Source organism: Pseudochaenichthys georgianus, chromosome 3, assembly GCF_902827115.2.
Source record: "Pseudochaenichthys georgianus chromosome 3, fPseGeo1.2, whole genome shotgun sequence".
Lineage (NCBI taxonomy): Eukaryota > Metazoa > Chordata > Actinopteri > Perciformes > Channichthyidae > Pseudochaenichthys > Pseudochaenichthys georgianus.
Window position 1 is genome coordinate 14,665,385 of NC_047505.1, and position 25,587 is coordinate 14,690,971.

Genomic DNA, 25,587 nt, shown 5'->3' on the forward strand with positions numbered 1-25,587 from the left:
TTATAAAAGCTACAGCTAAATGAGATAATATAGTTAATGTATTCTTTGATATGGTTTAGCCTTTCTCAGGCTACAACATGGTTAAGTTTATGAATATTATTAAGGAACACAAATCCCTCTTTGCAATGTTTACCAGCCTCCTTATGTTACAGTAGAGCGAAGGAAGCAGGTAGGACCCAAATGCAGATTAAAGAACAAATAATTCCTTTATTTCAAGGCTATGCTGACAAATACAGAACAGAACACTCACCGAGGACAAGCCAATACACAAGACAACCCGACAAAGAGAGACAGAAAACCCAGAACTTAAATACACCCAGGACTAATCACATAAACACGAGACAGGTGAGGAGGGAGGAGAAAACACATGGGTACCAGGTGAACACAATTGGGTAATCAGAGAGGGAAACCGACAGAAAGCAAACCGGCAGGAAACGGGGGTGAACACTTTACAAAATAAAATAGGAAACCCAAAGATAGAAAAGGACAAGAAAAACACCAACACAGACAAATCCTAACACCTTAGGCTTTTCAATCACAATCATTCAACTGGAATAAATAAAATATTGTTAACATGAAAATATGATTTTATGTTCGTTGTTTAGAGTTATTCTAAGGCTTTACTCATTGTGAACTCGGTATGAGATAGAGCAAACTGTTGAGATGTACAATCTGCCTGTTTTACACACTTTGACCAACAGGGGGTTTGTGTTCAAATGAAGCCCATGATGAAGCCTCATGAGATGAACCCTTTTGCGAACCAATTGGCTGGAAAGCTTCAAAGCTTCATATGGCTTCATCTCGCCATCACTACTGTATGGTGAACTGGTATGGCTGGAGGGCTAGGCACCAACGTATAATCCTTGCATTCTGATGCTGCTTAGATTGCATCCACTTCAAAGGTCTGTGGTCTGTCTGCAACACAAACTCTCTTCCAATAAGGTAATATTTCAATGAATCTATTGCCCACTGTATAGCCAGTCCCTCTTTTTACACCGTAGAGTACTTTTTTCCCGGTCAAACAGTTTCTTACTCAGGAACAGTATAGGCTTCTCTTCGCTAGGCTCTCCTTGGGCTAGCACTGCTCCTAGTCCAACACCAGAGGCATCAACTTGCACAAGAAATTGTTTTGTGAAGTCCGGGCTCTGCAACACAGGAGCTTGACAGATCTGCCTCTTTAATGCCTGGAAGGCATTTTCACACTCATCATTCCACACTAGTTTAGTGGGAGATTTTTTTGTTAGATCAGTAAGTGGGGCAGCTAATGTAGCAAAGTGGGGAACAAACCTTCTGTACCACCCCACCAGGCCTAAAAAGGACCTTACTTGCTTCTTTGTCTGGGGTCTGGGTATTACCTGTATGGCCTTTACCTTCTCCACTTGTGGTCGTACTTGCCCACGTCCAACCAGGTATCCAAGGTATGTCACATCCTCTTGAGCCCAGGAACACTTGTTGGCATTCAGGGTCAGCCCGGCTTCCTGTATCTTGCCCAACACAGCTTTAAGATGCTGCAGATGTTCTTCCCAGGATTCACTGTAGATTACCACATCATCTAGGTAGGCTTCTGCAAACCTGGTACAATCATTAAGAACAATGTCCATTAATCTTTGAAAGGTTGTAGGCGCTCCATGAAGACCAAAGGGTAGTACAGTGTAATGAAACAAACCCATTCCTGGAATCTGAAAAGCTGTATACTCTTTGCAGGCTGGCTCAAGAGGCACCTGCCAGTAACCTTTACAGAGGTCTAAAGCTGTGATGTACTTAGCTTTCCCCAACTTCTCCAGTAGCTCGTAAATACGCGGCATAGGGTATGAATCAAAACAGGAAATGCTGTTCAGCTTCCTCATGTCTGAGCAGAATCGAGGTTCAGTGGTGTTTTTCTTAGGAACAAGCACTATAGGATTTGACCACTCACTTCTAGATGGTTCAATGACTCCCATGTCCAACATCAACTCCACCTCCTTCCTCAGTGGTTCCATCATTCTTTCAGGAATCCTGTAAGACTTCAGGCGAACAGGTTTAGTGTCCTTCAGTATAATGTTATGCTTTATCACATCAGTGCGTCCAGGTTTTTCTGAGAACAATGCTGGGAAAGATTGTTTAAGCTCACCCAGTTGATGCCCCTGATCCAAACTCAGATGCTCCGGAGGGGCCTGGGGTTTACACTTCTCTCTGTGCGGCACCATGTCAGCCTCCTCTGTTTCCACCGCATCCTCTTCTTCCAGCTGGACATCTTGGATCATCAGAACATGTTCTCTACCCGCCTTCTGGTTTTTCTTGTCATGATATTCTTTTAAAAGGTTTACATGCAACAACTGTTTGCACTTTATTTTATCAGGACAGAGAATTTCATAGGTCACAGGGCCTGCCTTTCGGGTTACTGTATAAGGGCCTTGCCACTTGGCTAGTAACTTACTTGGCCCTGTAGGGAGCAGTATCAAGACTTTCTGGCCAGCTTTCAGCTCTCTTTCTCGAGAACGTTTGTCGTACCACACCTTCTGCTTATGTTGAGCTTCATGCATGTGTTCTTTGACCATTTCTCTGTAACTGTCCAGTTTGTCTCTCATCTGCAGAATGTAAGAGATGATGCTGTTGGTTGTTGTTCTCACTGCCTCATCAGCCACCCAGTTCTCCTTCAGCACGTCCAAAGGGCCTCTGCCATATAACCACTCAAAAGAGGAGAAACCAGTATCCCAATCTTTTCCAGTATCATAAATACATGTTCTCAACATTTGTTTCAGTGTACCATTAAAACGTTCTACCAGACCATCAGTTTCAGGGTGGTATGGAGTTGTTCTGATCCCTTTAACCCCAAGTTGCGAGTACAGTGACTTCATCAGATGGGACATAAAGTTGGTACCTTGATCTGTTAAGATCTCTTTCGCGATGCCCACTCTAGAGAATAGCTCTACTAAACACCGCACTATATGTTTGACCTGAATGAACCGCAATGGATAGACATCTGGATATCTGGTGGCGTAGTCACAAATAACCAGGGCAAACCTGTAACCCTTGCTACTTTTTGGCAGAGGACCAATTATATCCATGGCTATTCTTTCATAAGGTACACTCATTATTGGCAATGGTTGTACAGGGGCTCTGTTTGAAAGTTTGGTAGGAGCCACAACCTGACACTCATGGCACGTTTTACAGTAATCAATTACCTCTCTGTATAATCCTGTCCAATAGAAACGCTGAGTAATGCGGTCATACGTTTTTGCCTGCCCCAGATGCCCAGCCCATGGCACAGTATGACCCACATGCAGGATTACATGGCAAAACTCTTTAGGAATGACTAGCCTAGGTTTCTCTATGTCTGCCAAATACAAAAGGTTGTCTTTTATGATGAAGGGATCCCCAATTAGATTGTTCAGCCCCCCTATGTTTGCATCTTCCTCCCCATTTACTTTTCATGCTTTTGAAAATAGAGGTTTAAGAGATGGGTCATTCTCCTGACTCTCTCGGAAGTTATCTGGGATTTGCCATTGAGGCTCTATGAGGGGAGTTACAGGGAGAGTAAGCTCAGGGCATTTAGCCTTATCGTGATTTCTGTTTTTCTCTTGCCGGCGCTGTCGACCTAGTTTTCTTAAGCTTATCACCCCCTTCACACAAACTATCATCTGCATCTGGTAAAGGTTCTAACCCCTTAGTCATACAGCGTGTAGCTACGTAGGAGTACGCTAGTGAGTTTTGCTGTACCAAGTGGTCTAAGATTGGCAAATCATCTCCAAGGATCACGTCATAAGCTAGGTGCTCTAGCACACCAACAGTTAGCATAAAGGATTGCCCTTCAACCTCAATGATAACATCTGCAGTTGGGTAATCTTTTTACAACCATGAACCATGAACACATGTGATATTTACCCTGCCATCAATCATCATCATCATCATCAGCTATTGCATTGCTAAGTAAGCTGGACTTCACCAAGGATTGTGAACTACCAGTGTCAGCTAGGGCTTTCACTGCTTGACCATTTACAGTGACATCTACTACGTGTCTATGTGAAACAATTCCACTATCAGTAACATTAGCATGGTCAACACTTTCTGCACGAGGTACCGAACACATCTCAACCGACTTAGACTTTCTTAATGGACACAATGAAGCCTTGTGACCAGGTTGCTGACAGTAGTAACATATAAAGTTCGTTTTTAAGTTTGGATATGCAGGTTTCTTACCAACCCCAGTGTCCATGCTCTCAACAGTTGGCCAAGTGTGAGGTTTGCTCTCCCCATACCTTGGCTTCCCAACAGTCACTCTTTTCTTTGAAGGTTCCCTGTGGGCCGCTGCATACCGTTCTGCCAGATCTGCCGCTTCTTCCCCAGTCTGGGGATTGTGCTCCTTGACCCAGGTGCGAACGTCTGGTTGAAGCATACGGAGGTACTGCTCCAAAACGATAGTCTCTCCAATCTCCTCCTTAGTACGGCTGTTCGGTCTCATCCATCATTTGTAAAGCCCCTTAACCCTCTGGAGTCGGTGGACGCGCCGGCGCGTCCAAGTGCGCATAATTTTACGTAATTAATCATATATTTTCGATTATAAGGAGTAGAAACATGATTCAGATATCCGCGGAATCGCCGGAAGGGTAGCTTTCCAGCAGTATCTCCTGTGAGACTGTAACCAGGGCACAACAGCCAATATGGCCGCTCAAAGCAGCTTGACTTTACACTGTGTGGGATTGGTGGATTCGTGTGTCCGTCAAGGAAATCTCAGCCGGCAGACATCATGGTCTGAAATGACCAATGGACATCGAGAAATCACTAAGGACCTACCCACCGAGTAAAAAAAACATAAACCACGTTTCTCCCATCAGTTTACGTCAGTGTGGAGAGAGAGAGAGAGAGAGAGAGAGAGAGAGAGAGAGAGAGAGAGAGAGAGAGAGAGAGAGAGAGACAGACAGAGAAAATGGCTAAAAAAAGTTGCCGACTTCACTCGAGATTTTTTTCGCTAGCAGCAGTAGAGCCTCAGATGTTCAGAACCTGAAGTCTTCGACTCTTCTGAAGAAGAAGAACACAAAGACAACAACAAGGATCCATTTGGACATGGGTAAGTGTAAATATTACAGTAATAGTGTACTGGCAATGTGTGGGGAATACCACGAAAATGAACAATAGGTTTATTGATATATATTTGTTATCGATAGTCATGAACTTTTTCTTGGGACAAAATAGACTCCATTAGCAAACGTTTACTCTGTGTTAACGTTATTTTGGTGTGTAAAAATGAGATTACATGTGTAGATGATTAAATTAATCATTTATTCGTCCCACAACGGAGACATTTACAGTGACATGATTTTGCCATCGATTATTGTATCATACTGTTCTGTACAGATGAGACTTTGTCATAGATTTATTTATGTATGCCTGTTATTATTTTACCGTCCTGTACAGATGACACTTTGTAATCAGATGTAGCATATGTATATGTGTGTCTGTGATTTTATACTGAATGTAAAGTAACTGGAAATACCTGTGTGTGTGTGTGTGTGTGTGTGTGTGTGTGTGTGTGTGTGTGTGTGTGTGTGTGTGTGTGTGTGTGTGTGTGTGTGTGTGTGTGTGTGTGTGTGTGTGTGTGTGTGTGTGTGTGTGAGAGAGATCGAGAGAGACTCCTTTTCCAACCTCCCAAACTTTCTTTTTATGTGTGCATTTTTATTTGTGCTTGAGCAACATTTTACTTGAACTTTATTTCAATGAAATTAGTTGTAATTGTTGTCCTACATTTTTATTTGTTTTACAGAGATGTTTCACAGCTGTCTGGGCCTAGTGGCCCACAGGTGGCGTTTATCCAGCAGCCACAACATCCATCTGTGCCGGCCCCCAGGTCAAGATCTACTGTGGCTCAAGGGCCTTCACTAGAGCCATCACCACCAAGGACCAGCAGCCTCCACCTCCATCTGCGGCTGCCACCAGGTCAAGATACACCTCAGCACAAAGGCTCCACCACAGCCATCACCTTCAACCCAGCCAGCAAGGAGGTCTCGTGGAGGTCTCGTATAGCACTTGTACACCCCACCTACACAGCAGCCCATGCACCATCACCCCCACCTACACAGCAGCCAGACCCACTGTCTTGGAAGACAGACAAAGACCTTGACACTGTCTTGACATTTATAATGAATAGTTGGTTGAAAGTTCTGATGTTCAATATTGTAAATAGTTAGATTTTCCAGTTTCTTATATTTATATAAATAGTTGGTTGAAAAAAACATTTATAATAAATTGTTGGTTGAAAAAAAAAGGTTGAATGCTCAATTTGTATTTGTACACATCACATGAACCTTGGTATGTAATATGAAGTCATTATTCAGTCCTGATGTATCTCAGTCCCTGCTGTGGTGAAAGTAGAGTGATAAACACACATTTTTTTTCATTTTAGACATGAATTACACATTTATATACAGTGTAATTCAAATATTTCACTGCTTTTGTGATCCTAAGACTTTGGTAACCAAATCTAAAACACCAAAACATTTCGATCACATGAGTAAATTTGTGTTTTCATAAGAGTTTTGAAGATTTTCTGAAAATCGGATGTAACATTTTAAGCTTTTGAGCTACTTATCTCATCAAACAGTGCTCTAAGGTGAGTAATTTGCATATATAGCAATACCAGAGATTGTCCTGAACATTTTGATATTTAACACATTGGGTGAGAAGAAACACATTTAAAAGGGGATTTAAGAAAACATCAAAAATTAGAGAAAATACCCTTAGACTCCAGAGGGTTAATACGGTTGTAGGTTTCTCTTACAGTCTCTCCCACTGGCAAAATGGTGCTCCGGAACCGCTGTCTGTAAGTTTCTTCAGTCATATTAAACGTCATTAACACTGCTGCTTTAACTGCTTCATATGACTCTGACTGTTCCTCATCCATTCCAGCATAGGCCTCAAGAGCTCTTCCTGTCAACAAGGTTACTACTCTCGCGGCCCACTCAAATGGCTGCCACCCCCATGTTCTGGCCATCCGTTCAAACCGAACAAAAACACTTTCCGAGTCTTCACCTTCTTTGAAGTCAGGTATCCTTGGCTCACTTACATAGGGCCTTGCTGTTCGGATTGGTGGATCAATTGTTACGATTATTGTGTTATGTCACGTTTTCTATGTCTTGGTTTGGGTGTTTTGCTGTTCTCCCCGTCATATTTTCCTCTTGGTATATTGTCTGGTCCTTTTCCCTGTGTTTTTCCTCCTGTCGTTAGTTTCCCTGGTGTGTCTAATTTCCTGATTGTTTTTACCTGTCACTCCTTGTGTGTCTCCTGTGCTCATCAGTGTCAGCCCCACCCCTGATTATTCCCAACTGTGTCTAGTTACCCTGTGTTTAAATTCCCCTGTCTCCCAGTGTTCAGTGGCGGTTCGTCTTGTGATTTGGCTTGTCCTCGGTGAGTGTTCTGTTCTGCCTGTGTATATATAGCCTTGGAATAAAGGAATTATTTTTACTTTAATCTGCATTTGGGTCCTACCTGCTTCACACATCGTAACATCAATATTCTGCAGAGGCTGGACAGGCCAATCGAATAAGGAGGCAGGCCTGCTAGTTTGAAGTGGATTGAATTTTCCATGTGGCTCAGCTTTTAGCAGGTGTGTCGAGGTTTCAGCTTGGAGCCTTGGATTATCAGCACGCATTGCATAGGGATGCTGTTGAACAGGGTCATAGTATACTTCTGAGTCCTGCCTTGACTTTGAATCCATGTCACTTCTTAATTGTTTCATCTGTTCAAAAAGTATTGCCTCAGTCTGCTTAGACCTGTGCACAAACTCTCTAATTTCTTCCATGAAGCTTACTGTAGAGAGTTCCTCACCCGCAGTATGGGCTGTAAACACTTTGGGGCGAACCACCCGCTCTTCCTCATCTTCTTCACTTTCAGCTGCCATGGCTCCCTCAAGTGGAGATCCTTCTACCATTGTCCCTCATCTTTTTTCTTTCTCCATGTCTGGCAAGGCTGTGGCCCTTGCCTGACGACCTCTTCCACGTCCACCTTTCATTTAGTCACTCTGTCCTCTAAGACTCCTCACAGACGTTTAAATATCCCACTTCTGACACCAATTGTTACGATGTGAGGTGCGGGTGAAAGAACGATATGTGGAGAGAGGGTTTTCTTGCAAAAAATAAAAAGGCGTTTTATTCTTAGCCTTCCACATTATTCCACAGAAACACAAACTGCATGCCTCGTGCTGCATTCACCAGCAAGGAACAAACACAAAAACGAATGCCCTTCCCCTCTCTTCCCAACCACATTTACAGGAGACTGCCCGCCTTCCCACTCCAACCTGGCCAATCATGTCATTTTCATTTAATTTCAAACCTTTATTTATACAGATAAATCCCATTGAGATCATTGATCTCTTTTTCAAGGGAGACCTGCTCAAGTAGTTTCACATGAAACATAAAAACATAAATAGAACAACAAAAGGACATCATACAGCATCATTTACATAATTATCCACATAAACAGGTACCAATAGCTTCCGATTGACTAGCATCCAACCGAGCTTTAAAAACATTTAGTGGCACCAGATTGTTCAGTTTCCATTTAATTTGCAGACTATTCCAAGACAGAGGAGCTGCACATCTAAAAGCTGTCTTCCCTAAGACAGTCCTAGCAGTTGGCACATTTAATAAAACCACAGCATTCGATCTCAGGCAGTAGCCACTTACAATTTTCCGTGAGATCAGGGAGCAGATATAAGATGGAAGTTTCCCTAACATGGCTTTGTATATAAAAATGTACCAGTGACTGAGCCTCCGTACAGTTAGTGAAAGCAAACCAGCCCTTGCATACAGGGTACAGTGATGGGTTAATGCTTTACAGTTTGTCACAAATCTTAGTGCACTGTGATACGCAGCATCTAACTTGACCAGGATATTGGCAGGTGCATTCATATACATCAAATCACCACAGTCCAGCACAGGTAAAAAGGTCACAGTGACTAGCCTTTTCCTGGCCTCAAGCGAGAAACAGGACTTGTTCCTGTAGAAGAAACCTAGCCTAACCCTCAGCTTTTTAAGCAGGATATTGACATGAAGTTTAAAAGTGAGCCAGATACCAAGATATTTGTAACAGGTAACCACTTCATGGTTCTGAAAGCGGAGTGAAGGGTTAAATACAAAATTAAACACTGTTGTCTACCTTTAATAAAACCCTAAAGGCTTAAGTAAATTCATTATTGCATCGCCATAAATAGTATACCTTCGAGAACAACAAGGTCTGCTTAAAACGGATAGTTTTTAACCTAATTGACACTCACAAAATCACACATTTCCTGACCAATCACGTCCAAGACTCCGCCTACTCATACGGCACATATAAGGAGTACTTTGGATGCGTGCTCCCCCTTTGAATACTGGGACAAGATGGCCTCCAGGTCTGAACAAAGGAAATGGTGATTACTTGGTGCTTGTGTGTTTTACAGACTGACAAACAAATTTAGACGCATTTTATTAGTTTGTCTATGTAAACTGTTTTTATAACTTTAACTGAAATAAAGACAACTCAGAAAAAAACATGTACTACCTTTCTTAACAAACAAATAGTTAAGACCAACATGTTAGTGAGGGAGTGTGTGCGCTTCCTCACAGATAAGATTTGGTTTATTTGTATTTACTAATCTCGTATTTCTAAAAGGATCCTCTGTCTTAATTAAATAGAGTTGATCATTTAGAGCACGCAATTGATGTCCCAGTGATGTTTCATTTATGACAACATAATCATCCCATTTATGTTGATAGATATGTTGAATATACAGATTTTATTATGCCATTAGCCTTTGTTTTCCTATTACTTCCAGCTACTGTAACTGAGAGAGCTTTAAGATCAAGCTGTTGATAGTTGTTGCTTAGTTGAGGGACAAAAGAGGTTTGTTTTCTTTTTTTTAAAGATTTGTTCTTAATAATGTTCTTCATTATTATAAGTTGTGCAATTAAGCTTAGTGTTGTGGTCATTCTCGATGACTCAGCCAATATTATTGTCTGTTTTTTTATATCAACTACCCTAACTAATCTATACACTCTGGTCACATGGTGTGTATTGGCATTTGAAACAAGCGCCATATTCAACAGCCTTTGAAAACATGTAGAATGTGATTTAAATAACAGAAGAGCCTTATGGTTTCACTGTCCGAACGCACATCATTAAATAAATGGTATGACATTTTGGGCAATATGCTTCAACATGTGAATAATAAAAACGTTATATTTTGTTTAATCTTAATCTCTGTTTGCAAATGTATGCATTTTATTAGTTATCTGTTGACATGAGATCAGATTTTGGTATCGGGAGCGTTGTGCTTTCCACTTAAGTAGTTTGAGTGGACTTTGGTTGAATGCTGGTGAACAGTCCACGAGGGGAGCAAAAGAGGCAGAACACATTTGCCAAAATGCAAACTCAGAACCCTTCTGCTAGCTAGCGTTGATTCATCTTTCAATGTATCTCTGCCAACATAAATCTGTATACGAATGGAGGGAAACAATCCGGTCCTCTGTCAACTCCAACTCCATCCTCACATCTCAACCTGATTATCAGACTGAAATAATTACCTGCGGAAGAGGAGGTCTTGCTATTGATACTTGTTATCCGGTTATCCACAAGCTAAACTAGAACCCCAGAAATACTGGTCACTTCCCCAAGAGCCTAATCATCGTCGGACCAATAGCCAATGGGTTCGGAAAGTGTCTTTGCATTAGCAGAAACATAGAAATGTGATTTGGTTTTTGGAGTTGTTACTTTGCCCCTGCTTTTAGTCTTGGCTCTACCTTCATAATATCGATGTTGTGAAGAGATTAAAGGTTACCTATCATGCAATTTGTAGGCAATAGCATAGGTCTCAGATATATACAAATATATAACAAACATGTCTATGAAGTGTTTTGCTCAAAATACCAAACAGATCACCCATTCTAGCAATGCCTCATATCTCTCTATTTCACTTCCTGTTTCAAAAGTGCTGATTTGGGGTATAAAGCTTTACAACAACAAACAATGTGATTTAAAAAAAAAAGGAGGGAGCTGAGCTCATGCAGGGGCGGATCTAGACAAATATTCATGGGGTGGCAAGAGGGTGGCAGGAGATTCTGAGGGGTGGCATTCCCTGACAGAAGTATATGCTGATTTAAATCGCAATCATATCAATCAATTAGGGGTGTAATGGTACACGTACCCGTACTGAAATTATTCGGTACGGGCCCTTCGGTTCGGTACAGGTGTGTACCGAAGTGTACCGAACGAATATAGGCAAGGCAAGGCAAGGCAAGTTTATTTATATAGCACTTTTCGACGCAGGGTAATTCAAAGTGCTTTACAAAAAAGAAATGAAAGACATTAAGCATTAAAAAAGAAAAGCTAATAAAATAAACATTAAGGAAAAATACATGGATAAAAGTTACAGTGCAGTCTAAAATATGAATAGTTCAATTAAACATTACAAGAAAAAGTACATGGATAAAAGTTACAGTGCTAATAAAATAAACATTAAGGAAAAATACATGGATAAAAGTTACAGTGCAGTCTAAAATATGATTTAATTTAGACAGACTTTCTTCACCATATTTTGCTCGCATGACATCCACAATCGGACCCTCAGGAGGCTGTACACACCCCCTCCCCTGCTTTGCTTCCATAACAAAGTTTTTAAAGTGTTACCAAAACACTCCGTGTTACCAAAACACTATTTTTCATCCGTCGATGCCAGATATTCCAAATATCTCTGCTTTCGAGCAGTCCCTCTCATAAATGTCATGGAGTTTAATTACGTTTAGAAAAAGTACATGGATAAAAGTTACAGTGCAGTTTAAGATATGAAAAGTTCAATAAAAGCAGCGACAAAAAGAAAAGTCTTCAGCCTGGATTTAAAAGTAGTAAGAGTTGCAGCGGACCTGCAGGTTTCTGGGAGTTTGTTCCAGATATTTGGAGCATAATAACTGAACGCTGCTTTACCATGTTTAGTTCTGACTCTGGGGACAGTAAGCTGACCAGTCCCTGAAGACCTGAGAGATCTGGATGGTTCATAGTTTAGCAGGAGGTCAGTAATGTATTTTGGGCCTAAACCATTCAGTGCTTTATAAACCAGCATCAATATTTTGAAATCTATTCTTTGACACACAGGAAGCCAGTGTAAAGACTTCAGAACAGGAGTGATGTGGTTCACTTTCTTAGTGTTAGTGAGGACTCGAGCAGCGGCGTTCTGAATCAGCTGCAGCTTTCTAATAGATTTTTTAGTGAGACCTGTGAAGACACCATTGCAGTAGTCGAGTCTACTGAAGATAAAGGCATGGACAAGTTTTTCCAAATCCTGCTGTGACATTAGTCTTTTAATCCTAGATATATTCTTTAGGTGATAGTAGGCTGATTTAGTAACTGTTTTAATGTGACTGTTGAAACTCAGGTCAGAGTCCATGACTACACCTAGATTCCTGGCTTTATCTGTTGGTTTGAACATTGCAGACTGAAGCTCAGCGCTAACTTTTAAACGTTCTGCCTTGGCTCCAAAGACCATTACCTCAGTTTTATCTTTGTTTAATTGGAGAAAGTTCTGACACATCCAGTCATTGATTTGTTCAATGCACTTACTCAGTGTTTGAATTGGAGCATAGTCTCCTGGTGAAATTGTTACGTACATTTGTGTGTCATCTGCATAGCTATGGTAACTTATTTTGTTGTTCTTCATTATCTGAGCCAGTGGTAGCATGTAGATGTTAAAGAGAAGAGGCCCCAAGATGGAGCCTTGAGGAACCCCACATGTCATATTTGTCAACTCAGATGTGTATTTACCTATAGAAACAAAGTTGTTTCTATCCTTTAAGTAGGATTTAAACCAATTTAAACCCAGTTTTCCAGTCGGTCTAGTAATATGCTGTGGTCAACAGTGTCAAAGGCAGCACTGAGATCTAATAATACTAACACTGAAGTTCTGCCACTGTCTGTGTTTAAGTGGATGTCGTTAAAGACCTTTACAAGAGCAGTCTCAGTGCTGTGGTTTGGACGAAAGCCTGACTGGAACACATCGAAACAACCATTTAAATGCAAGAAATTACTCAACTGTTAAAAAACAACTTTTTCAATGATCTTACCTAGAAATGGCAGGTTTGATATGGGCCTGTAATTGTTCATTACTGAAGCATCTAGATTATTCTTTTTTAAGAGCGGTTTAATGACTGCAGTTTTCAGGGCCTGTGGAAAAATACCTGAGTGAAGAGATTTGTTTACTATATGAAGTAGTTCTGAGGCCATGCAAGGCAAAACATCCTTGAAAAATCCTGTTGGAATAATATCAAGGCAGCAGGAGGAGGACTTCAGAAGTTGTATAATGTCCTCTAGGTTTTTATCATTAATCTGATGGAATTGTGTCATGATGTCTGAATTGATGTTAAGTGGACACAGAGACAGCACATTTGCTGTTCCTGATGCAGAGGCACTGACTGCTTGTCTGATTTTCTGAATTTTGTCAGTGAAAAAGGAGGCAAAATCATTGCACGCCCTGGTGGTTAGAAATTCAGAGGCTACTGACACTGGGGGGTTAGTTAGTCTGTCGACGGTAGCAAACAAGGCACGTGCGTTGTTTTTGTTTTTGGTAATGATGTCAGAGAAGAATGATTGTCGTGCGTTTTTCAATTCCAAATTATAAAGGCCAAGTCTCTCTTTATAAATTTCAAAGTGAACCTGGAGATTTGTTTTTCGCCACCTGCGTTCAGCTTTTCGACATTCTCTTTTTTCTGTTTTAACGGTCATGGCCTTTCTCCATGGAGATATTTTCTTCCCAGTCACTTCCTTTACCTTAATTGGAGCAATGGCATCTATAACATTTTTCATTTTTGAATTAAAATGATCTACTAGCTCATCTACTGAGATGTTAGCAGTGGCAAGTGTGGAAGAAAAATTCTGAGTAAACATTTCCCTAGTATTTTCAGTTAAATATCGCTTTGTGGTTACCTCTTTTGAACACTTGTGTGAACAGAAATAGAGCTCTCAAAGAAAACACAGGAATGGTCAGAGAGCGCAACATCAGTCACCACAACCTTAGAGATATTCAGACCCTTTGAGATAATTAAGTCCAGAGTGTGCCCCTTATTGTGCGTGGGCTCCGTCACATGCTGAGTCAGTCCATAGCTATCAAGAACACAAAACAGTTCTTTAGCCCCTCTGTCCTGGGGGTTGTCAACATGGATGTTAAAATCACCAACAATGACTAGACGGTCAAAGTCAATACACACTATAGACAGCAGTTCAGTAAAGTCATCAAAAAAAACTTGCACTGTATTTGGGTGGCCTATAGATATTTAGGAACAGAGCTCGAGAGGAGCATTTCAGCTGAAAGGCCACATATTCAAAAGAATCAAAGTTTCCATACGATGTCTTCCTGCATTGAAGGGAATCATTGAACAGAATAGCAACTCCACCCCCTTTCTTATGCATTCTTTCCTGACTCATAAAACTAAAGTTGGGAGGGGTTGATTCGATAAGAACAGCTGCACTGTTATTTTGTTCAATCCAAGTTTCTGTTAAAAACATAAAATCAAGATTGTGCTCAGTGATAAAATCATTGATTAAAAATGTTTTTCCTGCCAAAGACCTGACATTTAATAAAGCTAGTTTAAGTTTGTTAAACACACTATCAGTCATGTTTTTTGTAACAAGCTGTGGCTGACATGGAATCACTGCTAAATTAGATAAACTCACACAAACGTTTGAGCGCTTCCTGTATCTAAGATGATTTACCGCTCTTAATCTATTACCTATCAACACAGATATCGGCAAAGCTACTGGCAGGCAGGGCCCTGGCATGTCCTGGAAAGAGTTGAGAGTGCCATACGCCCTTGAGCCTGGACCCAGCAGATATCAGTTTGCAGATTGTTTTGGTTTGGATGATTGTGGTAGGCATGGTGATGAAGCCGGGAGAGATGGTGCGCATCTCTGCTTCGGTGATTTTGGTGGGCGTCGTTGAGGGGCAGGGGTAAAGGACATGCTGCCAGCCCTGCGTAACGCCTTAGTTTGGTCTTTGAAATCCAGGAAGGAATCGGTGCCAGCCCTCTGTATCTCCTTCATGTGTTCAACGATCTCCAGGATGGTGGGCGTGGGTGAAAGGGTGAACGGAGTATCCCCAAAGGCGTTGATAGGGGGGGGGGGTGACGGGCGGTGGGGACTCCTCCGTGTGTCTCATATGTCTCCCATAATCAGAACATTCCTCAGGCGGGTGCAGTGATACTTCTTCAGGGTTTTCTGCGCGATGTGTTGTGTCTATCTCCTGTTTTGATTCCTCTTGCCGCTTGTCCTTGGCAGAGGGAACAGATTGATGACGCAGGCAGTTGAATATGTTAGAGATAAACAATTTCACTCCTGACTTGTTCAGGCAAACTCCATTTGCCTTGAAAAGATGTCTGCGATCCCAGAAAAAGTTAAAATTGTCAATAAAATGCACAGAATGGTCAGTACAGACAGTTGAAAGCCAGGTGTTCAGTGCAAACAATCTGCTGAATCTCTCCACTCCTCTTCTGACTGGCGGTAGAGGGCCACTGATGAACACCTCTGCATTTAGAGAGCTGGCAGTTTCTAACAGACATTTAAAGTCTTTTTTCAGCACTTCTGACTCTTGTTTCACAACATCATTTGTTCCAATGTGCAGAACCACATTCTTCACAGTCGGATGTTCAGCCCCAATATGCAGGATCTTCTCAGCCAAGTCAGAGACCGTATCCTTGGGAAAACAGAGTACTTTGATGTTGTTCTTACTACACAGACCTTTTACATCTCTTACAGCAGAGTCACCCACAATCAGAGTTTCAGGCCCAGTCGTTAGCTTTCCCTCTAGTCTTTTACTTTTGGAGTAGCTATTGGTCCTTACCCTGCTGTGTGAAGAGGACGGGTTATCCAGGTCATCAGAAAGAGATCTCCGGCTCTCGGTCAGCGAAGCGTATCTGTTCTGGATTGGCACACTTGGTGGTTTAGGAGGATTTTTTGTAATTCTCCCTTTAGCAGCTGTCCACTGCTGTTTAGGGGTTGAAGAGGCACTCTTCCTGGGTGATAACAATGCAGGCCAGCCGGTCGCATCACATATTTCTGAGTGTTGGGCTCTGCCTGTTATCCGTCCTCCCAAATCCCATGGAAATGATTTACTCTTCGGCTTTGCACCCAGAGAGTTCCAGGGAGGACTACCACTTGTAGATTTATTACCCGGTACACAGCCCTCCTGTTCCTTGGAATCCTTGTAGCTGCTAACTAGCTGTGAGTTAGCATACCCTTTTCCACTATTTTGCAACACTGGTAAAGTGGTGTCATTCCCACAACATAGTCCATTCACTTCCACGTTAACTTCCAACCGTTGCATTTTCATTTCCAGCACAACTATCTTCTGTAGAAGTTTGTGGAAGTCATCTGTAGAGAACGGAGGCATTTTTCTACCAACTAGCTTAAGCTAAATAGCATGCAGTAGCCTACCAGGCTTTAGCTGTTGCTAGGCCACGCTACTGTAAGACTGGGGTCGTCGTAAAAATGTTGAAATATGGCTGAAAACCTCCGTCTAATTACGAAGATGAACTGTCCCAGTGATCGGTTAATGTCCAGGAGCCGCTGCTCGAAGATTTCAGAGAATAAGAATAGGAAAATCAGCATAAAAAGTAAGCAGAGGCAGGAGCAAGCAGAAAAGCGTCTGCACTGTAAGAAAAGATAAGGCAAGACTATAGCGTTAAACGTAAAAAATTGAGAACATGAACAACTTTCTGGAAGTAATCTATATCATTTAATTTCATTGGACGAGAGGCATACTATGAGAGCTGGTCACAGGAATGCGTTCAAATGTAGTCAGTAATTTGAGGAACTGTCGAAATGGCGAACGCAGATAAAATTGAGCTGAAAATCCTCCAGCATCATTGAAGTCTCCGGTTTGGGAACATTTTGGTTTCGCAGTTACGTACAAGGATGACGGACAAAGACAGGTGGACCGAACCAACGCTGTTTGTCGGCATTGTTAAACTAAAATTGGTTACGCGGCTGGCAATACATCACACTCATTTGAAAAGGCATCACCCAAATGTGAATATCACCGGTACGAAAAGAAAAAAGACTGAAGTGAAAACCCAACTCCCACTAGCATGTAAGCCTCCACCACTCGCAAAAACTTCAGACCGAGCCAAAGCTATTACAAACGGCAAATATCCTTATGTTGCCATGGTAGCAAAGCGCTACCTGGCTGTATCTGCTACCTCTGTCCCTAGCGAGAGGGTGTTCTCCACAGCAGGAGACATTGTTAGTGCCAGCAGATCTGCCCTTTCGGCAAGCAATGTGGACAAGTTCATCTTTCTTTAAACAACATGAAAATACAATGACAAGCAAGTCCTAATGTCAAACTGGCTGCTTAGGTACTAGTGCAGTTCAAATACAGATTATTTCAGTTCATCGAAATGCTGCACCTTAATGTTTATTTTACTATATTTTGTATTTATTTGAATACATTAGTCACAGTTTAATAATAATTAAAAAAAAATATTTAATGTTTTGTGATAATTTTTTCTGCTGTACCAAAAACGTACCGAACCGTGACCTAAAAACGAGGTACGTACCGAACCGAAATGTTTGTGAACCGTTACACCCCTACAATCAATTTTAACTTGGAAAGCCACAATATTAATATTTTAAATCAATCACATAGGTGATATTATTGTGGCACATCAGTAAAGCCTTACATATCAGGTGGCAGACGTACTTTAATGAATTTTAACTGAACAATAACTGAATGAGTTTGTCTCACTCTTAGACCAGCAGGGGAACCAAATCTATGCAGACTGCTGCAATAAGTACATTAATTAACTGTCTCATCGATGTTTGTCTGAATGAATATGATACTATTAACAATCATATTATTCCTATCAGCTGTCAATCACTGTTAATAAATAATAATAATAGATTTAATTTGTTAGCGTTTTTACAGGTGCTCAAAGACGTTTTACAGATATAGTGAAGAACTGTTATGATTCACATATTCATTTATTATTGAATAAACTATATTTTTTGGAGGAGTTAATGATGAATGTTCATCAAGATGCTTGCTCACCCTCCTTCAAATTTGAAAAACAAGTAATTATATAATTATTGATATACAGTTACAACCTTGACTTTACATCAGAAAGAACAAACATTAAAGAAGTGACTAACTGCATCAGTTAGAGTTAAAAAACGTGTATTCAGCTAAAACATCGCTGCAGTTATTATCCAGTGGAAGGTCCTTACCTACTGGCCTAGTTAAATCAAAGTGGTTACTTTGTTTGGCTGGGCAGTGTAGTTGTACACACCATCTTATTTTACTTTCTCAGGACTTAAAACTGTTGTTTGGGGGCAGACCCCCACAAAGAAAAAAATATATACACGCATACAAGGTCATCATCTTAACAGTTTGTTATTCTCATCGAGTCATCCGTGAGCAGAGCATCAAGTTGACATGTCTATTACAGCTGAATGCAGCGATTACCATTTTGTTCAGCAAAACGCCTCACAAACGTATTAAGATCAACAGCTGTAGTGCGTTTTGATTCAATGCTGAGTACAGCCACACTTGACATTCTCTTCTCTGTCAGTGTAGACCGCAACTACCTCATTCCTTCAGTGCTTGGGTCCGAGAAAGGCTTCTCGTTTTGCACCGTTCCCCCGTTCAAGTGAATTCGCTACCAATCATATTTCCACTCTCGCGCCAGGACCGGGGGAGGGGTTACATGACGTGCATCTGGTGGTGCATTCACTTGCACTCGGACATTAGAGACTTTCTCTCATAAATGTCCGATGAGCCACAACTTTTCTTTCAAAACAAAGATGCCAACTGGGGTGGCAGCTGGGGTGGCAAGGCTATTGTTTAGGGTGGCAGTTGCCACCCCATGCCACCCCGGTAGATCCGCCCCTGAGCTCATGCGACAGATACTGTGGTGATGAAACACCATATCATGGATTATCAAGGATTATCTCTGAAACAGTATGGAGCTCAAAGGCTTTCTCTCTTGCCGGTTATACCACAAGGTGAGCTCCTTTTTATTTTCTGCTTCTTCACACACATGCTCTCTCCAGTACAGGTTAGCTCTGAGTGTTAGCGATGCTAATGTAAACACCGACCATATTACGTCCAAAACAGTCGGGCATTGTTTCTGATAGCAACGTTTCTGATAGGGCCGTGGGTGTAAAGCCAGCCTACATTTCCGACATTACGTCATATCGGACGCAAATCTGGATCAGCTCCGTTGTAGCCCCGTTTTTAGAGATTTGGGTACGGAGGAAAAGAGAGAGGGTTTTATTTTCTGACGCTGCGTGAGTTCCCTGACACACTGGGGACATATCTTTATGTATAAAAGACATCAACAAGTGCATTTTGCATGATAGGTCCCCTTTAATATATTGCATCCTACTCTCAGCAAACAGCCATTAAGCCTCCCTTTTTCTACAAGCACACGTTAGACATTGAGTCCCCTTGTATGACGATGTGAGATAAAGAGGCTGTTTTAAATCTCTGATTCTGAATGTGTCTAACTCTGTTACGTGTTTCCGTCCTATATATTTGTAAAGGGGTGAATATCTCAGCAACCACAAGTGATCACATTATAAGGATTTGCTACAGGATTTAGAATTCGGTGTTAAAAAATAGCTGTTAGAACTCCTCTTACCAATAAATACTACTTTACAATCATCATATGTGTTCCATGTGTACAGTAACTCAGTGTTACTCACCTATATACAGCGAGGAGTCCTTCCTGTGGACATGGTCGTCGATGTAGGACACTCCCAAAGGCTGGACGGGTGTGGCTCCGATGCCCAGCAGAACCTGGGCTCCGATCAGCAGAAGGTACATCATGTTGGTGTTGGCTCTGTTGCCACACTTAAACCCAGAGTCTCGGTTTTCTGACCTGGAGTTGTTGGAGCAGACGTCCCTGCCGTCCTCGGCGTGCCACGAGTCCCCGGCCTCGTACTCATACTGATGCGTCAGGAACTCCGGCAGGGCCGACAGCAACGCCCCCAACGCCATGACAATCCCGCCGCAACCAATGAGGCGGGGTCTGTGGGCCTTGGCTCCAAAGTAGCTGACAAACAGGATGAGGGCCAGGTTGCCGATTTCGAAGCTGCTGGCAATGACGCCCACATCGGCGCTCTGGAGATTGAAGCGTCTCTCCAGAGTGGTCAGAACACTTACCTGGCAGAGAGAAATAAAGAGAGAAGAGAAGTGTTACTGTGTTCTCACAATTAGCAGCCATTTAGGACTGTCGATGACTTCAAAGAAAACCCACTAACCTTTGATTGCAGGTTCATAGAATTGATGTTGTATTCAGCCATTTATAATGTATCATTTCTACACTATATGTCATATATTTTTGAATATGTATATTTGTATATATAATATCTACATGTATATTTTCTATTTCAACATGTATATTTTCTATTTTATTTTCTTTCTATTCTTGTTTATTTGTAGTTTTGTTTTATTGTAAAATGTTTATGCTGCTGCAACAAAAACAATTTCCCAAATTGGGATCAATAAAGTACCATCTTATCTTATCTATAAATGACTGTACCAACCTGTCAGAAGCATGAGACTATTGGCATCTTGGCACAGACCCACAGATTTATAGTAGTTCATCCTCTATTTGTTGTTGCTTTGTGACTCTCTGTAGTGGTTATGCATCTTTGTATTTTGTCTTTTGGTAAAAACGTTGTCTGTTTGTAGTTATCTGTGTCACTGTAATAGTGTTTTGCTTTATGGGGTGATCCTTTTGCTCCTTTTTCTGTTGTGTCTTATCTCTCTGAAGTCATTTTGTGTCACTTTGTTCATTTTGTGTCTCTTTGTAGTTCATTCGTTTCTCTTTGTAGTTGCTTTGTAGTCATTTTGTGTCAATGTTATTGTTTGTGATCATTTAGCTCCTTTTTTGTAGTTTAGTATCTGTTTCAAGTCATTTGTTTTCTCTTTATGGTAATTTGTGTCTATTGGTAGACATTTTATGTTTTTTGTGGTCATGTTGAATCTCTTCCTGGAAGGTACGAGTCTTAACGAGTAAAGTATGTTATATGTTGAGGTGCATTTAGCTTCAGGTGCTAATCAGTAACAGCATGATTGAACTGTGCCACTCGAACCAACAAAAGCAACCTGTTGATGACACACAGTAGATGAGCCGCTATGCTTCATCCCCACACTCCTCATCCTCCACCTAAAACAACCCTGAGGCTAGCCTGACGCCAACCTGGGAAAAAGGGCATGTGTGAGACAGTGACCCTTTTAGCGGCTACATTTCCAGTGAAAGAACCACACACGAGAGGAGGTAGAGTTGCACACCATAGTGTCTTTATTTCACACACTACCATAAAGAACAGCCAGCCAGCATGGAGGTGTTCAACAATCTCCTCCGACTGAAGACTGGCTCTTTTATAGAGGATCTTATTGGGAGAAACCATTCACAGGTGAGCAATTATTGATACACATGTCATCATAATTGGTATAACGATAATCTATAACATTCGGTGCATGTATGATCAGTGGTTTATAGCCAGCTGTTAAGTTAACCCCAAACCCCACATTATAACCGACCATAATATATAGAAATGCATTCCCAACTACAACAGAAACCCCTACGCCCATCCCGCCACTTGGTTCGTCCCGGAACCTTCCTTAGTCAGTGTTTGTTTCCCCCGAGGACCTTTTGGCCAAACACACTGGAGCGGACACCGGACGAAACAACATGGGTAAGCAATGGACGTAACCTTTACACAGTGTTCACTTCTACAATTAATGCAACTTAACGTCATGATGTATACACGCTAAAACAGGACATCTGCACACAATGATTAATCTCATCCGCTGTCAATCTTACACAATCATAAATACTCTCGGCGTTCTCGCTATAACTCCCCTCTCTTTTCAGGTGGAGCCGAGGACCGACCAGCATCTGCCAGACGACATTCCAAATAATACGGTTTAATCATTTAACAACGACTACATCAATAAATAGTATATATTATATAAAAATGTGCAAATAGGCCATGTCAAAACTGTACTGTGCAAATCATGCTAATAAAGTGCAAACTGTTCACTAAAGTGCTGAGTGACATTCTTACTGTGCAAAAGGAAGTCGTTATATAAAGTGCAAACCCACATGTGCAATATTACAAGGTCCCCAAAGCCGTCAGTCTATAGTAACGAAGTTACCTTCGTTACATTTCCTCCTCCCTCTCCCGAAGGAGAACAGTGTCTCATTCCTGCGACACTCTGGACAGAAAGTCCGCCACTATATTGGTCTTCCCTGACCTGTATCGAACGGTGAAGTCATACGGCTGCAGTGCCAGGTACCATCCAGCGATGCACATGTTTGCATCTCTCATGCGATGCAACCACTGTAGAGCTCTGTGATCCGTTTCCAAAACGAAGTGCCGCCCCAGCAGATAATATCTGAGGGAGTCAATGGCCCACTTCATTGCCAAACACTCCTTTTCAACCGTGGAGTATCTAGTCTCTCTATCCAGCAGCTTGCGACTCAGGAAAACAACAGGTCTCCAGTCTCCCTCCTCCTCCTGCAGCAGCACTGCCCCTAGGCCCACTCCAGAAGCGTCGGTTTGCAGGGTGAAGGGCTTGTATAAATAAAAATTAGACACTGCATTCAGGTACCTGAAGTCAATGCAAAATCGAAGTGATCCATCTTTCTTTGGAACCAGTACGATTGGGCTGCACCACTCACTGCAGGAGACCTCGATTATCCCCAGTTCCAGCATCATCTTTATTTCCTTTTGTAGAACAGGAATTAGCCGTTCAGGAATCCTGTAGCTCTTCTGCCGAACAGGAGCATTTCCTGTTAGACGGATCCTGTGCTGGACCAGTGAGGTAAAACCTGGTGTCTCTTTAAAAAGATCCGGGTCAAGGAGTGGTTTTACTCCTTCCTGCTGGGTGGGAGATAGATGAGACAGGTCCAACGTCAAGGGCTCTGCTGTTGCAGTGGTGGCAGGAAAGAACTTCTCATTTGCTTCCTCATCCTGGACAGCCCATACCAACAACTGGCACACAGGCTCTTGACGAACCTGGAACTCCTTGAGCAGATTGACATGGAAAGTCTGATATTTCTTTACTCTTTCTGGCATATATAGTTCATATGTGACCTTACCAACAACCCTGGTAATTTCATAAGGTCCATGCCATTTTGTCAGCAGCTTACTGTCACACGTTGGCAATAATAACAGTACCTTCTGTTCTGGATTGAAAACCCTCTCCCTGGCCTTCCGATCATACCAGGTTTTCTGTTGTTGCTGTGCCGACTTCATATTTTCATGTGCCAGTGCTGTCATCTCCTCAAGTCTCTTCCTCATTTTGATCACATATGAGACAACATTCTCTCCTCCTGGCTGTGGACTCTCCCAGTGGTCTTTAAGAAGATCCAAGGGTCCTCTCACTTGATGGCCAGACAAGAGCTCGAAAGGTGAAAAACCTGTCGACACTTCCCGATAGGCAAACAACAGGTACGGAAGCCATTGGTCCCAATCGGCCCCTGTATTGGAGACAAACTTGCGTAGCATGCCTTTGAGAGTCTGATTGTAGCGCTCTACTAGCCCGTCTGTCTGGGGGTGATAAGGGGTGGTCTTAATGCCCTTCACACCTAAGAGTTGGTAAACCTGCTTCTAAAACTTGGACAAGAAATGTGTCCCACAGTCTGTAAGGATCTCTCTAGGTATGCCTACTCTGGAGAACAGATGAACAAGACAATTTGCTACCTGCTTGGCTTTGATGGACCTGAGAGGGAAGGCTTCTGGATAGCGGGTGGCATAGTCACATACAACAAGAATGTAACGGTGTCCTGAGGAGCTTTTCTCTAAAGGTCCTACTATGTCCATGGCTATCCTCTCAAAAGGTGTGTCTATTATAGGCAATGGCTGAAGTTGTGCACAGGCTACTCCCTTTGATGAGGTAAGTTGACAGGTTTCACAAGACCTACAGAACTGAGAGACTTGCGTATACATCCCTGGCCAACCAAACCTACTTCCAATCCTGTGCAAAGTCTTTTGGAAAGCCATATGACCTGCCCATGGAATTGAATGGCCTAACTCCATCACTCTGGTTCTGAATTGCTTTGGCAGAGCTAAAACCTCACTATTTCCCTTGCGCTGATAGAGGATGCCCTGCTTAACTATGTAGGTGGCCTCCTCCAGATAGCTATGGTTATCTAGCTTAACCCCCTCAACCTCTGTTACTTTCCCAAACCAATGCGTCAGTGTGGCATCCAGTTTCTGTACTGCCCCTATATCTGGGGGAAGGTCGAAGTCTAGCAGATCTGGTAATTCTGAAGGTTCCTGTGACCCTTTCTCCAGAGTACCCCTCAGTTTTTCCCTTCTTCTCTGCGCTCTAGTCTTGGGTGGTTTACCTGGACTTGTCTCCCAGTCCACCCCATAAAAAGGCATCTCAGCGAGTTTCTGCGCTCTAGTGGTAACATTGCAAGGCTTGACTAGCTGTAGAACTGGTTTCACCACACCTTGGCTAAGTGGCTCCCTGACCGTTGCCCCAAGGCTCCCAACCTCACATCTTTCCCTGTCAGACTTGCAACCTGGCTTGTGCACTAGGTCATAAAGTGTAGGGAGATCATTACCAAGAATGACTGGGTATGGCAATGTTGGGGCTAATGCTACAGGCAACAGAAAGGTTTGGCCTCCTACAGTTAGATAGACCTCTGCTGTGGGGTAAACATGTTGATCACCATGAATGCAACTTATGGTTGAAGTATCCTGACTCCACTTTTCCCTAGGGACCAAACTGGACAAAACAACTGACTGAAAACATGCTGTATCCAGCAATGCTTCTACCCGCTGCCCATTGATCAAAACTGGTACTTTCCTGCCTTTTCCACCTAATCTCTCGACCCTGTCTGACCTAGGAACTTCACACAGGAGAGATGGCTTGGTGTGGGCTAAAACTGGGCAATATGGCTTGGTGTGACCTAGAGCATTGCAATGGTAGCACCTAATTTATTTTTTTATCGGCATTTGAGCTTGGTTTGGGCCTCGGTTGTTCTCCCAACTGCGGGTGGCATCCCGGCTCTCTTTCCTGGCTGATGTGAAAACCTCTGCCAGGCGTGCTGCCTCCGCTGCTGTCTTGGGGTCATGCTCTCTTATCCAGATTTCTAGCTCAGGCTGGAGCATCCTCAGGAACTTCTCTAGGATAATTGTCTCGGATATTTCTTCCACCGTCGATTTTCCTGGCTTTACCCATTTGACGAAGAGATCCTTCAGACGAACATACAGCTCTTGTGGAGTCTCGTCAGACTCGATCTTCAGGGACCGGAATCGTCTTCTGTAAGTATCCGGTGTGATTTCAAACTTTGACAAAATTGCTGCTTTAACTTTCCCATAATTGTCTTTCATGTCCATCATCACATAGGCATCACATAGGCACTACGAGTTTTACCGGTGAGCAAGGGAACAAGGCGCACGGCCCATCCGTCTCTTGGCCAGCGGCAGACATATGCTATTCTCTCAAAAGTTGTCAGGAACTGTTCAATGTCATCCTCTGGCGATAACGGCAGCAATTTGGGTTCCCTATGGGCCAAGGGTTCCTTCTGTTGGAGACTATGTCTCCTCTGGTTGGACATCTCATCATCACCA

At 42.4% G+C, this 25,587-nt stretch overlaps 1 protein-coding gene and 1 long non-coding RNA gene across 3 annotated transcripts in view; one reads left to right on the forward strand and one right to left on the reverse strand.

Moving 5' to 3' along the window:
• Nucleotides 1–25,587, forward strand: part of LOC139433042 (uncharacterized) — a 196,498-nt gene that overhangs the window by 147,780 nt on the left and 23,131 nt on the right. The gene's annotated exons all lie outside the window — the stretch shown is intronic.
• Nucleotides 1–25,587, reverse strand: part of LOC117462895 (solute carrier organic anion transporter family member 3A1-like) — a 129,991-nt gene that overhangs the window by 98,256 nt on the left and 6,148 nt on the right. For both annotated transcript variants that reach the window (XM_071206203.1, XM_034105264.1), the window contains exon 2: nucleotides 19,693–20,152. In XM_071206203.1, the coding sequence (XP_071062304.1) occupies nucleotides 19,693–20,152 (460 nt within the window). The remainder of the gene's footprint in view (nucleotides 1–19,692; nucleotides 20,153–25,587) is intronic.